This window comes from Octodon degus, unplaced genomic scaffold (genome assembly GCF_000260255.1).
Source record: "Octodon degus isolate 3935 unplaced genomic scaffold, OctDeg1.0 scaffold00166, whole genome shotgun sequence".
Taxonomy (NCBI): domain Eukaryota; kingdom Metazoa; phylum Chordata; class Mammalia; order Rodentia; family Octodontidae; genus Octodon; species Octodon degus.
The window spans coordinates 4,927,840-4,942,879 of NW_004524742.1; the positions used below are offsets into that span (position 1 = coordinate 4,927,840).

Sequence of the window (15,040 nt, forward strand, 5' to 3'; positions counted from 1 at the left end):
CACACACACACACACACACACACACACACACACACACGCAAAGTGGGCGAAGCGAGTGTTGGTGCTTCTTCTAGGCGCACAGGAAATAAGCAACTGGCTTTTGTTTCAGAATCAGAGCAGTGTAGGGGACAATAGGGGACATCCTCGCGTCGCCGCAGGGCGCGCGCCTCCGCTTAGAGTGCGGTGCGGTGCGGTGCGGTGCTGAGCCGGACCGCCCCAGGCGCCGGCCGGTCCCCAGTGCGCTCCCCACGCCCGCCGGCGCCCCGGCGCTGCGCTCTCCGCGGCAGCCGCGCACTTGGCTGGGGCGAGAGGTGAGAGGGGTGGGCGGGCTGCGCGGCGAGCGGTGGCGCTCTGCAGTGCGGAGGGGTGTTAGTCCAGCTCCCTACACGGTCTGGGATTAGCTCGGCGCTCCTGAGACCGAGCCAGGAGCCGGAGGGGGAGGAAGAGACGGAGGAGGCGGCGGACAAAGAGCGCAGCAGCAGTCAGCGCCAGCCGCGCGGCCGCCGGGGAAGCAGATAGCCGGAGGCTGGGACACCGCCTCCGCCCCGCGAGCCATGGCCGAGGGCGGAGAAGGCGGCGAGGACGAGATCCAGTTCCTGCGGACGGTGAGTCTCCGCGGCGGGGCGCGGTGGCTGACACTGGGGAGGAGCGTGGGGCCGGCGAAGAGGGGCTGCGCCGAGGCCGAGTCCAGCGCGTTCTCCGCCCTCGGGTGCAGAGGAGGACCGGGCACCCACTGCCGAGCAGCGAGGGGCTGCATGAAGGGGGCACTTCGCTTGCCTTAGCCGCCTTCTTCTTCGTCACCCCTGTCCTGCCCTCCCACCCCCCAGCCCGGACCTCCCGCTTTCCTGCCAACTTGCTACTTGGTCTGAAACCTTTGATGTCCAAACTTCAGGCTGGGGTTGGCTTTTGGTTGCCTTGAACCAGAATACCAGAGGTGCCTCATAGTTGGCCCTTTGTCACCTGCACGCTTCAGCCCACTCTCTTTGCTCCTCCGAGGCGACCCCGCAGGGCAGGAGCCAGCTAGGGAGCCAGGTGGAGAAGCGGGCGCAGGCAGGGTCCCAGTCCTGGGAACTCTGGGAAGGCAATTCGCCCAGCGCAGCCCCTCTATTCTTAAATCTTTAGACAGAAACTGCTGGTGAGGCCATGTCCACTGACTGTCGGGTGTGCTAAAGCCGTGGGTTCGGCTCCCTGCTCGCGCAAGTCCCGCAGGATGGGGAAACCCCGTCTGTGGCTGCGCGTCACTCAGGTCCCCCCTCCCTGGCAGCGAGGGCAATGCTCCGCCCTGATGGGGAGGAGGGGGTTGCAGCTACGTCAGTAGTGTCCCTCAGGAACTGATGTAAAGCCCTTTAATGTGGACGACCACTGAATGGGTAAGGGGGCATTGTGAGACGTCCTGGAGCAGATTGTAGCGGCGTGACCTTGAGCAAGTCACAATCTGCCTACCTAGCCTCAGTTTCCTTCTATGTAAGATGGAAAAAAAATGAAACCATTGTTTTTGGGGGTGAGCTAGTGAATGTCATGTTTTGTGAATTGCAAATGTCTCTATAAGTATTAGGTAATTTTGTAGAAGTGTGTAACTCTCTGGAGTTTGAAATCTTTTTGTCCCTCTCTCCTCAGCCCACTCCTGCCCTTATGATCTGGTTATAGAAGATCACAGCTTAGCTCTTGTCCTTCATGTGGAATGTGCCATCCCCTTATTGAAGGGCCTCTTCCCAATGCCCTTCCGTTTTCCTTCCAAACATGGTTCTTTTGTTAAGGCAGGGATTAGGCAGGACATACCACATTCAGAATACTTCCGAGAAGCCAGAGCGTTCATCTCTCCCTTCTGGGTCTGATCTTGTCACCATTCGCGACTCTTACACTGCACACAAGATGATCCCAAGCTTGCAGCTCATTGCAACCTTTACCTTCTAAAGCTACGTCTTCCTCCGTAGGGCCCGTGAACTCCAGCTTTCTTTCCAACAAGTGTCTCCAGTATTGGATGGACAGCAGCTCTGATGCTCCTGCTTTGTGTTCCTGTCAATCAGTGATTTCACCTACTTAGTACTAACCAACTTCTAGGCACTGATGATTGGAGTAATTTGCTCCAGACATGTGGCCCCAGCTTTGAGTAGATGACCCAGGAAGTTAAGGCCTTGGAACCCAGTGGTTTCCTTGAGATCTCTATCTTACCTCTTTCTCTTCTCTCCTGTGGGTCACCTTCCCTACCTTCCCTGGGGTAGTGATGCTTTTTAGGTCCACCTGTAGCCAAGGCTTGTTGTAGAAGTGCATCAGTGCCTTACTGATCCACCAGAGATTAGGGCAGGTGAACCCAAGCTATCTGAAAAGAAAAAAAGAAAAAAAAACCTATCTAAATTACCAGACATAGGCATGTAAAATTGATCAGAAAATTAAGCATTAACTGTTCCTTTCAATAAACCAATAGAAATTAATAGTACGATTATCTTAGCTAACTTGTATATATATATGTATATATATACATATATATATTTATAATATCTATGCATATTTTCCCTTCCATTTTTTCTCCTTTCCCTCATCCCAGTTATTCTTTCACTTTGAGCAGTTGCTTTCCCTTTCACCATATATATAATAGGAAAGCCTATCTAGAGCCTCTGGTGGGGGCTCAAAGACTAGGGGAAAAAAGCTTGCTGCCAGCGCTGTAGTTCTGTATGGCTTATGGAGAGCTAAGGTAGCCATGGAGTGAGTGCCAAATACAGCATTCGTGGTGCTTTTCTTTCTGGTAATCACCAGAAGTGCTTTTTATTAAAAGGCAGTTCTTTAGCCCGTGAGGCAGATTAACTTCTTCATGTTTAGTTTACTGGGAGGAAAATTAGAGGAGAAACAGAAAAAGCAGGAAATCAAATATCTTAGCCATGGTTGCCTGGCAAGTATTGGCAATTATTATATACTGTTAAATTAAACTCTCACTGTAGTCAGTGAGCATTATTCCAGAGGATTTCGTGTAAAAAAATACTGAGACAAGAACTGCAGTTTTCTAAACTTGATACCTCTTGTTCATCTATGAATTAGACAATCTCAGTTGTCATATATTCTTGTTCTTTTCCAAAAATTTGAGATTACCATATCTTACTGCTTTCCGAGGAGTCCGGAGTTATGAACTCTTCTAGCAGTGGATTTGTTGCCTGTGACCATGCTTGAGGTGAAGGCATCCTACGCTGAACTCATCTTGGCTATAAGATTTCCTTTGCATAAACAGCATGTTCTAAAGCGTTTTAGCCATGTGTTAGTCGCAAGGTGTTTCATCATCTTAACATTGTTCTGGAAAAGAAGGTGGCTATTTGACAGTGGAATAGAATTATATATTTGCAACTATGAAATTTAGAGAACTGCTATCCCAGAGAGCAGAGGCTTTTCAGCTTATTTTTAAAAAGATAAACCACAGAACAGCATTGTGACATAGATCCTCAAATTTTAGATGTTTATGGTGTCATTGCATATAATGAAAGCAGTCCAAAATGAAAGCAATTAGAATTATCCAGGGCCTGCAATGGGCCAGAAGTACTGAAGCAAAACACAGACGTGCGTGCTGTGGCCTTAGACACCTGCTAGGTGGTGGTATTCACCTTGGTCGACATGAAAGGTCTTATCAAACTTCAGCCTCTCTTCTTGCTTTCTGAAAGTCAAAGATGTCGATTGGAGAGCCAAGAGGACTGATAGATGTAATAATCATCTCTGAGGCTAGAATTTTGTACTCCTAGTTTTAGCAGTTGTGACATCCTCCCTCCCAGTTGCTTTTGTGGCATGGTCGGTGTCACTGACGTGGAAGCTGCCCTGAAGCAGATAAGCCTACCAGGAACCAATCCTAGAGCAAGAAGCTGTGGTGAGAAGAGTGACAGTTATTCTATCTCCAGACAGAAGGCGAAGTGGCTGGCACCGCATCACGCTTTGAGAGTGCCTGCAAGATGTTTTCTCGCCCACTTTCTCCCTAGTATCCATTTAAAAAGCAAAACACAGCCCCAGGCCTTTGCTATCTCTGTTCTTTTCCCAATCCCCTCTCCACTACAAAGATAATTAAAACAATGCAGAGTAGCATGGGCATTTGTTTCCATTCATTTCAATATAAGATAGGTCACAGACAGCCTAATTCTCCCCTTTCCGTGGAAAAGTGCTCTACTTAGCTTTGCAACTGTTTAGAACAAGAAACCTTACTTGGGTTGAAAGAAAACCAAGAACTTCTCTCCACATCTGGCATTCCTCCCTGTAAGATACCTTGGACAGATTCCTGAACTCGAGTTGTGGCACTAACTTGAGCTTTAGAAAACTCAAGCTTTTCTCTCAGGTCAGGCTGAGAGAAAACAATTTCCTGGTGGTTTTTAGATCACTGCCCATTCTCCTCTCAGCAGGGTCTGTTTATATAAGAGCTCCACTAGGAGCTCAGGAGAGGAAGGTGGACAAGAGTGATGTGTCTGCAGGCTCACTGGTCAGGGGCCAGGGAGTAGGAGTGGAGCCCACCCAAGGCACGCAGGGCTGGGGTCAGTCCTTGTAGAGCTGGGCATGGGCTCTCCTGGTGAATGATGTGTGATGTCCAAATGATAAAACGGAAGTATTCCCATACTCTATGCCTCCAAAGGTCCCTTCAGAGTTTGCCCCCTTCTCAGTCTCTTCCTCTTGGGCTTCTCAGAGCTAATCTGATTCTAAACAGGCAGCAGTCAAGCTGAACACTCACTCCTCTTTCCCAGGGAAAAGGAAACTCTGTGCTTTTCCAAAAGAATTAACTAGAATCGGAAAGGCCCCATGGACACCTGGGGAAGGGGTTCTGACCACTGCCAAAGGCTCAGGTGCCCATGGCCAGATTTCCCTAGGGGTTAAGAAGCTAAGCACCAGGAAAGATGTGATGATGGCTCTAAGCCTATAAATATTTGTGATGTGATAGGCCCACTACAAAGAGGCTGAGATCACAGAAAAAGTTGGCAGCTGGAGGACACCTATGTGCTGTACATCTTTCATGTCAATATGATTGAGCAAGGATGGAGACACAAGTGAAGTGTGGTGTTTTTAAACAATTTTTAATTTCTAATATTAGTTCAGAGGAAAAGTGAGTTTAACTCTGCAGATCTTTAGGGCCGATCTAAGGAGAAAAATGTTGAGCAAGAAAAGAGTGGGAGGAATTTATTTGGAACAAAATACTCTGATGATTATTTTTGAAGGATTTGTATTTAAATAGGTTTTATATCTAGCTATATTTATTTGTGTCTTTGCTTGTTTATTATTTTTGCTCCTTCTTGAAAAAGACTTTTTCATGCTTTGACTTTTCATTTAATTACTAAAGAGTTTTTAGAAGCCACTGACTCCATTATTTTCGAGTTGACATGACGTCCTTAGCAATCGCTTGTGTAAGACCAGGAGGTCCTATATCTTAAGAATGCAATATTAGAGCTCGTTTCCCTCAATTCCACATTGCACTAAACCCTTCTGTATCTACGCTTAATGCAAGATTTATCTAGTCGGAGTGGAATGCTGTAATAATAAAAAACTGAATTTAGAGCAATTCTTATTTCTAGCTCCCTGTGACCTTGAATGAATCACTCAGGAAAAATCGAGACTTTTGTTTCCCCCCTCTATAGAGAACTTGCCTTAACAGAAGTGTTGTGAAAGGTGACAGCATTCCAAAAATACCCCAAAGGAGAGATGATGTGCTTCACAGAGCACTGCCCTGTGTCTGTCCTGCTCATGAGTGGCTCTTGTTGAAAAAGCACCACAGTGGTCCTTTTTCTTGTGACACCTCTGCCTCCATCCCTGAGAGGCTGGACCATCTTCAGTACAGGTCTCACGCCAGTGTGTTGAAGAAATCGGTTGATTAAAGTGAACTCCAGTGTCCATGAGTTATCTGATTACAGGATATGAGGAAGCAAGTGAGCTGGTGTAGAACCTTGTGACACCACGTAGCTCCCAGGATTCTATCAATCAAACCACATTCAGAATTATTTTTCTCTTCTCAGAAAGTTACCAGTGGTTCTATTTCCCATACAACCACCTCTTAGTGCATCCCATAGCTCTTCCTTTCAAAGGCATCCTTCCCATTCCCCCTCTACTCTGTTTTGTGAGCCTCTTCTTTCACCTCAGATCATTGGAGACCAGCTTTTGCATAAAACCAATGTGAGTTTTCCTCTCAGGGCTTCCACTGCTGCTCTGTGGCATCTGCTTGGGGAGCAGGGGGACTCAGAAAACTTCCTTTTCCTGCATCAGCACAAAACAGACACTGCTGTGGAGGGTCAAGCTGTGCTGAGGCTGCAGGGCACTGGCTGTCCTGAGGGAGCCAGCTTGGGTCTTCCAGGCTCAGGCAAGCAGCCTCTCAGCCAACTTCTGGCATGGGTTACTTTAGGGAAAAAGACATTTCCAAGCCAGTGCAGTTTCCTTTGGTTCAGTGTTGCCATCGCAGCACCGCTTCAGGTCCGAGAGAGGGAAGGCAGAGTGCTGGCTCCTGTGCCCTGATCTGGCCACATGGATGAGCCTCCTGAGGTGCCAGGATTTCTCCCCTCCTACGTCATTTCTCATTCCGTTAGAAAACAGAGTTGAGACATGCTCTGAGACTGATGATGCAGTATTCCCAAACAAAGGGACTGCATCTCCTCTCCTCAAACACACTTTTCCTCTTCTCTACCCCACAGCACACTGGCTGCTGACACAATAATCCTATGCTGGGGATTTGTCCTTTGTGTGTTGAGGGAGAGGTCATCCTTACTGAGACACCAGTGCCAGCCCTTTGCACTTTCTGTCTCCCTAGACAGTGAACTCTTCATTAATTTCAGGTCTCCAAGCCCTTACATGGACTTGAGGTGATCTTTTTGCCTTCAGCACCCAAGAAGATGAAAAAGAAGCATCCTGTCTCTCCTAAAGTCAGATTACAATGAGATTTAGATATTGGGCCCACTAGAGCCGTTCCCTTTAAGGTGACAGCTGCTTGCAGCTGCTAGTTTTAGAGTGCAAAGAGGGCAAGAGAGAGCTCCAAAGACAGCACTGCTGCCGCCTGTGTGGAATGTTGCAAGGCATCAACAGTTTTTCTGTTGAGAGCAATTTATGAGTAGTTTTCTGCTATGCTACAGTAGCCAGCTAGCATGGTAAGCAAGGTATCTTAGCTGCAAGGAATGTGTAGGAATGAGAGTCTGGTTGGTGTTGGTGTCAACAGGACCTATGGACAGAAGGATGTCTTTCTCCTTGGTCTGTCTCTGAGGCAGGGCATTACCTCAAGAAATTCTGTCAAAAAGTGAACTGCAAAATTATTAGTTTAGCAGGCACCATTAATACTTAACAACATCAACAACTGAATACAGCCAGTTCCTATGGGAATTAGGTTGGAGAAATATGGCATGTGGGGGAGCATCCTGGGAGGGCCAGGGCTGAGTGGACCCCACACTGGTTCTTGGGAGAGCCTGAGTAGGATCAGAAGATCAAGGATCAGGAATCCTGGCAGCAGGGAAGGGGAGCACAGGGACTCCATCTTCATACTAGAGAGCAGAGGAAAAGAACCTTTAAAGTGGTTAGTATAGTGATGGCAAATCTTTTGGAGACAAACCCCCAAACTGCAGCTCAAAGTCCACTTATTTATTGCAAATTGCCAACACTGTAGCTAAACCTGTATACTGAAGTTTTAATTTAGAAAAAAACAACTCATACATTAACATACTTTATCTTAAAATAATTGACACAACACCACTCTCCTAAGAGGAAGTGACTATTCTCCCCAAGCATTAGAAGAAGCCCTCACCGCTTACAGGATGGATGCTAACACATGCCAGGTTGTAGATCATTCAAAATCAGAGACAACACTAAGAAAAAGAACATCTCAACTTACAAGGTAAGGTGATTCTATGTCAAAGGGAGACCTAATCCTCCCCTTTCCTGAAGTAGAAGTGTTTGAATGACAAAACTCCTTTATCAGGTACCATAACTCTTTCTGGGTTATTCCAAGCCAGTGCTCCAGAGTCCCTGACACTGACTGAACAGTTCATGTGGGGTTGGTGAGATGACTCAGCGGTCTAAAGCACCTACTTAGAATAAGCTTAGCAAAGCACAGGGACCACGGTTCAATCCCCCAGCACCACATGCCAGCCAGCCCCGCCCCCTGGTGGGCTGAGCTGGCCACACACACACACACACACACACACACACACACAAATAAATAAATAAATTTTTGTGAAAAATGAACAATTCATGTGGAAATCTTAGGAGAGTGTCGTGAAGATCTGATTATCCTCCCACAGAGCAACAGGAATAGCTCTTCTGAAGACACCAGTCTTGCGCCCCACCAATCACATGGCCAGGAATTACCTTTCTTACAGTTTCACAGTTGAGTTCTCTAATGGGCCTAAGCAGAGAGTCAGTGAGTGGGACTACAGGAGGAGATGGAAAATTCTCTAGTGGCACATAAACGTTCCCAGAGTAAGAAATAGTGATTGGGACTGTGACACCCTAAGCCACAGACTAGATCCAGGCTGCAAATAACAGCAGGAAGGGTCCAGGTGGCAACAATAACGCATTGATCCAGAGCTGGAATCCAAGAGGTCAGACGGCCATAGAGCAGCTGGCTGCAAGGGCTGTGAGCCCCTCATCTCCATTGCCCAGGACACATGGCCGTGGTTCTGAGCGGTGCCAGTGCTTTACCTCCAGGTCACCTCTGTCTGTTCGACTTGCCTAGAGAGAAATCCAGGAACAAACTGTAGTGAGGCCTTGAACAAATCTCATCTTTTTGTGAGAGGCATTTTAGGATGAAAAATGTAACGGTGAACACGTCAGTCAATTGAATAAAGTCTGAGTTAAAGCATTTTCTATACAATTCTGCAGCATTTCTGCTGGTAGATACAAATCAGTTGGAGGATTGTCTGCCTGTCCCTGGGTTTATCCTTTATTAGTTATGGCATGGTAATGATGATTCTATCTCAGGGATGCCTTGAGAAGATACTGAGCCTCCTCCAGGATAATTGGATATGCATATATGTAAGGGATAACTTGAAATAATAGTTGCCTGATTAGCTGAAGAGATTCCTATCTACCCAAGGCAAGAGCCATACATTTTAAATTCCAGAAAATAAGAATCCTAAATTTGGTCTGTTGCAAATCTTTAGGCACCTGTAGCTTGGAAAAATTATAAAATTAAACACTTTTTGGGTCAAGCGGGTTGCTAAATACATGGCTTATGCTTTGTTTGCAGAGAACTGTAGACCTGCCTGATCTGCACGTACAAAAAAATTCTTAACATTACCAGTCAAGCGAAACACATCTGCCGCAGGATCCTGAGCTGTCTGCCAGTTTGCAGCTGTGACTGACTTCTCAGAATCCTTTGAATGAATGGAACACACTCCCTAGAATACATGTATATATATATTTTTTATGAGTAGCATCATGGTCACAAGGTCCTTGGATGAAAATGCCAATATAAAAGACAATATACCATTTATCATGGTGTGTAAAAGTGAGATTGACATGCAGGCAGGTTAATAGCTTGAATAAAAGATAGGCAATATCATAAAAATGAATTCAGGTTTTTCTATCTTTTAAACACCTTTAAAATTGTCATGTAGCTGTAGACATCATGAAGCTTTAAGTAAGCAGGTTGTCCATTCGACATTTATTGGCCAACTGTTCCTTCTGTCTGGCCCTGAACACCTTCTTGGAGGTCTACAGATGTACAAGATGCCCTGATGTTGGGTGGCCAAGGTTAAGTACTCAAGGTTAAGACAAGGATCAGTCATCTTTTGAATTAACAAAGATATTAGTCATTTCAGAATAATTCATAACAATGAACTTTTCTGGACTTTTGTGACAAAAATACCCTGTTTTTTCTTGTTAAAAATGTATGACCTTGGAGGACTTTACTTCTCTATCCATTTTCTTATGTAATAAATGAGGGGAGTAATAGTGCTTGCCTCAAAAGATTGTTGTAAGGATTAAATACATTAATCCATAGAAGTTGCTTGTAACAGTGCCCAGCAGGTAGTAAGTCCTCAATAAATATTAGCTATTGATATTATCTAAGCAAACACTGTAAACATTGACATTAGCCACACTAGCTATTCCCAATGCCGTTGCACACACATTTTATACATAGGAAGTAAAAATGGACAATCTTCTACAGTCTGAGTTCTTGACATTCTGCTTAACTTTAAACAGAAGCAGCCTTACCAATGCAAATGAGCCTGCAGGAGATGCGGTCTCAGGAGTCCAGACAGGCAGGTCACTCTCACAAGGGCTACTTTGTAAAGCCTCCTGATGCAAAAGCCAGATGACCCCCTCCCCCGAGCAATTTATAATTAACCCTGCCAAAGGGTGAGGGGTGTTTTTTGGAGCAACTTCTGCCACCAAAGCTTCATTTTGTTGTTTGGAGGGATTTTCCCTCCACCCTGTGCTTTAAGTGTAGAAGTTTGCCTCTCTGACAATTCACTGTATCTCCAACAGCATGGTCATCCCATTGTACAGAACTAGCTCCCCACCTTCTCTAATCTTTCTCTCTAACAAGGCAAAGCTGGAGTCTTGTTGCGTACTCTGCTGCCTCCCAACACATCGACGGGCCCAGTGGGGCAGGGACCCAACCTCTGACTCATGCTCCCCTCGCTTGGTCCCATCTCATCCCCTTCTGCTTTCTGTGGCACCAAACTGGAAAATGTTATATATTCATCCCTATTCAAAGTTGCTCTTTCCTGGATGAGAGAATTTGCCTGTTAAAATAACACCTTGGTGAGTGACAGATGTACAGAAAGTCCAGGGACATGGCAGGTTGATGATTATCTTGTTTTTTTATTAGGTTATATGACCCTAATTAGCCCCTCTTTTATTCCATTCAGAAAGCTGAAAGCTTCATTACGGTAAGTAGATGGGAAATTTAATTGAAGAAATTAAACCAAGGTTTCTTCAAATAATGGAACATGTGTGGGCTTTTATTTCCTTAATGAATGGAGATTTCTGCTGGTGCTGAATCTCAGTGTTCCACTATCAATAACTTTCACTTTTAAAGTGTAAATAGAAAAGTAAATTATATGGATGAGCTATTTCACCTATTCCAGTCAGATTTCTAATATATAGAGTGATTAATATCATTACTAGTTCATGGGAGGGTCAGGATGAAACAGACGGATCCCAGGATTCTGCACAACGAGGGTATAGTTTAGTCTGGTGCCATTTCTCTCCTAATACTTGATGAGGTCTAGCAGTTGAGGATGTTCTCAGAAGGACATTGTATACACACTGTGCAGATCCCCTCTATCCATTGCTATGGTTTGGAACATTCATGTGTCTCCCAGAAGTCCATATGCTGGAAACTTCACCCCCTTTTTTATGACAATGATATTTGGAGATAGGGCCTTTGGATTAGAGGAAGCTATGATGGTGGGATCAGTGGCTTCATAAGAACAGGAGGAAAGACTAGAGCTTGTGCACTCCACTGTCTCTTGTATGCTCACTTGCCCATCTGCCATGCTGTAATGTAGCCTGAAGACCCTCACTAGAGGCCAGCACTATTCTCCTGGACTTGCAACCTCCAGAAATGTGTGCGGAACACATGTTCATGGCTTATAATTGACCCCATGTATGGTATGCTACTAATGAAGCAGAAAACAGACTGAGACATTCAGATTAGAGCTTGAGTAAGAATAGTATCTGGCTTAGTATTTAGAGAGCTTAGCCCTCTAAATAAATTTTACATAAAAGCTATTCCCACATTATTTTTATACATAAATATTATTGTACAGGCTCATAATTAGGCCTGATTGCACATGCTCCAGTGAATAACTACAATGAGTACAAGTTTTGCCTAACACAGAAATTAAGTTTTTCATTGGCTGTCCCTGTTCTCTTCTCTTATCAAACTTAAATTTAATGGCTTCTCTGGTACCACAGTACCATTTTGACATTGTCATTTTCACCATTGTCATTAGTATTGATGCCCTGTCACAGGCAGTCTCTGATAAGAGAGTAGTTAAGAGTTTAAAGTGTGACAGACCCAAGTGTGAATTCTTGATTTATTTGCTTTACTGTGAGACCTTCCTTGATAATTTGTCCATAAAGTGAGGAAATGAAGAACCTTGTGGGCTTGCAGAGCCATAATGAGCAGCGGCCTTGCTCCTTCTGTGCGTGTTTTCTGTCCTATGCTACCATATATGCTGTGGTGCATGTGTTTTAGTGGTAGACCCTGTTCCCAGTAATTGGACATTCCTTTGTCAGTGCCCGGCACCCATGTTTGGCTTGTACTTCTGTAGCCACCTGGCTCCTGACACACAGCTCCTCAAAGATATGGGAACATTTGGGGGCAAGAGGCAGGAGACGATGTACTAAAATTGTTATTTTACTATAATTTGTAACTCAATTAATTGGAAACAGAATGTAAACAGCTCTCCCACCTACACCCTGGAAGCCATAGCCAAATGAAAATCAGTGAATGTGCCTTTGATTTGGTTTGATTCTTTTGAATGCATGAAGGCTGTGGTTCCAAGTCATGCTCTTAGTGAACTACAGAGCCCGCGCTAACTCCCTGCTGTTTAGTGGGCAATGGCAAGTACTTGAACTGATCCCTGGGCCTTGCTCTGGCCTCTGGCTGAGCTAAGAGTATGCCACTCATGTTCACACCTTGGGGAGGCCTCTGGTGTACACATAAGAGAACAAATAGATCGCAAAACTGAAGGGGCTTCCAAGTTAGCCTTAACTGCTGATTTTTTTTTTTTTTTTTTGTGGTACCGGGGATTGAACTCAGGACCCTGCATTTGCCAGGCAAATGCTTATTCTACTAAGCTATCTCCCCTGCCTTAACTGCTGAAATTAAAGGAAAATTTAAAAGCAGGCTTATTGGGGCTTTAGAGTAAAAGAGATAGAGTATGAACATCTTTCTAACCCATTGATTAAGCATAATAAATCACTGAAATTTTTTAAAAACATTATTTATTTATTTATTCATTTATTTGGTGCAGGGTCTTGCTATGTAGCTCAGGCTCATAGTGATCCTCCTGTTTCAGTCTCCCTAGTGCTGGTATTATAGGCATGCCTGGTTTCAATGGTCAGCAAGACGTGCCCAGGTTCTAGGACCAGTAAGGCATGTGGTACTGGGCATCAAACCCAGGTCCTTGTGCTTGCCAGGCAGGCTTTTAGTCTGCTGAACATTTTTAAAAAAGTTTTTACTGAGTTGAGTCAAAGCTCATAAAGAACCATAAGGCTAATATACCTAGGAAACAATCCCTGGACCATCTGTCAATTTTCACGGAACAAAACCGTGATGCCATCCTCCATCCATCCATCCTCCATCCTTCCATACATCCACCTAAGTATTGTTGAGGACTTTTTGTGTAAAATTCATGTGCCAAAGATTAGAAAAGAGTTAAAGAACACACTACGATATCCCACTCTCATGGATCTTTACATGTCGTCTGTGAGTTAGAAGTCTAAAGAACTATAATAAAACAGAAAAAAGAATGCGTTAATCAAATGTGAAAAATTTACACCTTAGAAAGAATAACTAATTTAGTCTGCAGAGTCAGAAAATATTTGAAAAAGAGATGGAAGATTTGAAAAAAGGGGGGCTTGCATGGTGTTGGTGGATTGCAAGTGGTGATAAAAAAAAAGGGTATGTGGGTAAAAAGATCACCAAGAAAACCCAGAGTGGGCCAAGCATGTGGTACACTCCACCAACTCTCAGTGCTAGAGCATCAGGGTGATGCACAGAACACTACTGAAAGATAAGACTGGCAAACTATTTGGGGGGCAAATCCAAACTAGCCTTAACTCTTTAGGTAACAATAAACTAACACATATACAATTAGGTGAAAAAAATTCCCAAGTATTATACTTATAAGAATTTACTTCTTCATAGCTTCGATGAAATGTAGATTATGTGGGAAATTTTTGTTTTGTCTTCATTGTATATCAGATTCCTTAAGAATTCATTTGGCCCATTAAGGAGAGATTAGATCCTTTGAGCAATTACAACTATAAATTGGACTTGAGAGATCTTATGAAAAAGATCCCTTCAGAACCTCCCCGATGGGAACTGCCCTTGCCTGAGCATGGAAGGAAAGAAGTCTCACGCTGCTCCTTCGGTAGTGAGAGCCGTCCTGTAGCTCCTGATTCACTGTGGCTCAGGTCCAGGGGTTCGAAGTGGCAGAGCGTGTAGTAGGCATTTCAGGAGCATGTGAACACAGAAGCTGAGTAGCCCTGAGGCCGTGCAGCCCTGCTGAAGCCTTACGAGGACGCCAGGTGTTGGAAGCTGCGCAGCAGCAGCAGCAGCAGCAGCAGCGTCAGCAGCACTCACACTGGGGCTAACCTTGCATGGCTCCTCCCTCCCAGAGGTACTGTGGCCTACAGGGTGGGTGAGCCTTTCCGGGCCACAGAGGCACAGCCCCTTTTCCTGGCATACAGTGCAGTTATTGCTGCCCTGGCTCTGCGCTGAGACCTTACCACTGTCATAGCTGCTGGTGAGGAAAATAGAAGATCAGAATGAAAGTCAGTCCGTTCGAATTGTTTTAACTGATGCTAAAAGTTTAGTAAAAGATAGGACTTCAGAGTAACTGCTAATTATTGTTTTCTGAACTAAATAATCAGAAAAAATGATGATACTGTACACATTTTCTTTCGTGGTAGATAATCTGGTTTTTACCCACCAGCCCGAGGATCTCCTTGAGCACAAGGCCTTCTCTCTCTCTCTACTTAACTATATTTCTCACAGTGCCTACCGGTGCTCATAGGAGGGTTCACAGTGACTCAGGGATTCTGTGAGTGGTTTCTTCAGGCACTATTTCTGATGGACTTCAACACTGAGACTCGATATTCAGCAAGTATTACTTCAGATCCTGAACCCCAGTTACAGGATCTTACCTAATTACTTATAAAAAGGGATTTCGCATTTAGAAATCATGGGTTCTTTTTATAGTTAGACAATATGAAGTTCCAATTCATTCAAAGATGTTAAAAGCCTGTGTGTCGGGGTGTGTGTGTGTGTGTATGTGTGTGTGTGTGTGTGTCTCACACACAGATTAAGTTAGCAAATTTAGATTCTTTTTTTCCTTGGAGCTGTCTCAGGGCAGAGGAAATGGGTATTGCT

The 15,040-nt window shown here is 44.8% G+C and overlaps 1 protein-coding gene across 1 annotated transcript in view; it reads left to right on the top strand.

Annotated features, from left to right (window-relative positions):
• The first annotated feature begins 426 nt into the window (after window positions 1-426).
• The window catches only part of Ryr3 (ryanodine receptor 3), a 622,696-nt gene continuing 608,082 nt past the window's right edge, over window positions 427-15,040 (top strand). The window contains exon 1 of the mRNA XM_023703237.1: window positions 427-605. Coding sequence (XP_023559005.1) covers window positions 555-605 — 51 coding nt within the window. The 5' untranslated portion in view covers window positions 427-554. The remainder of the gene's footprint in view (window positions 606-15,040) is intronic.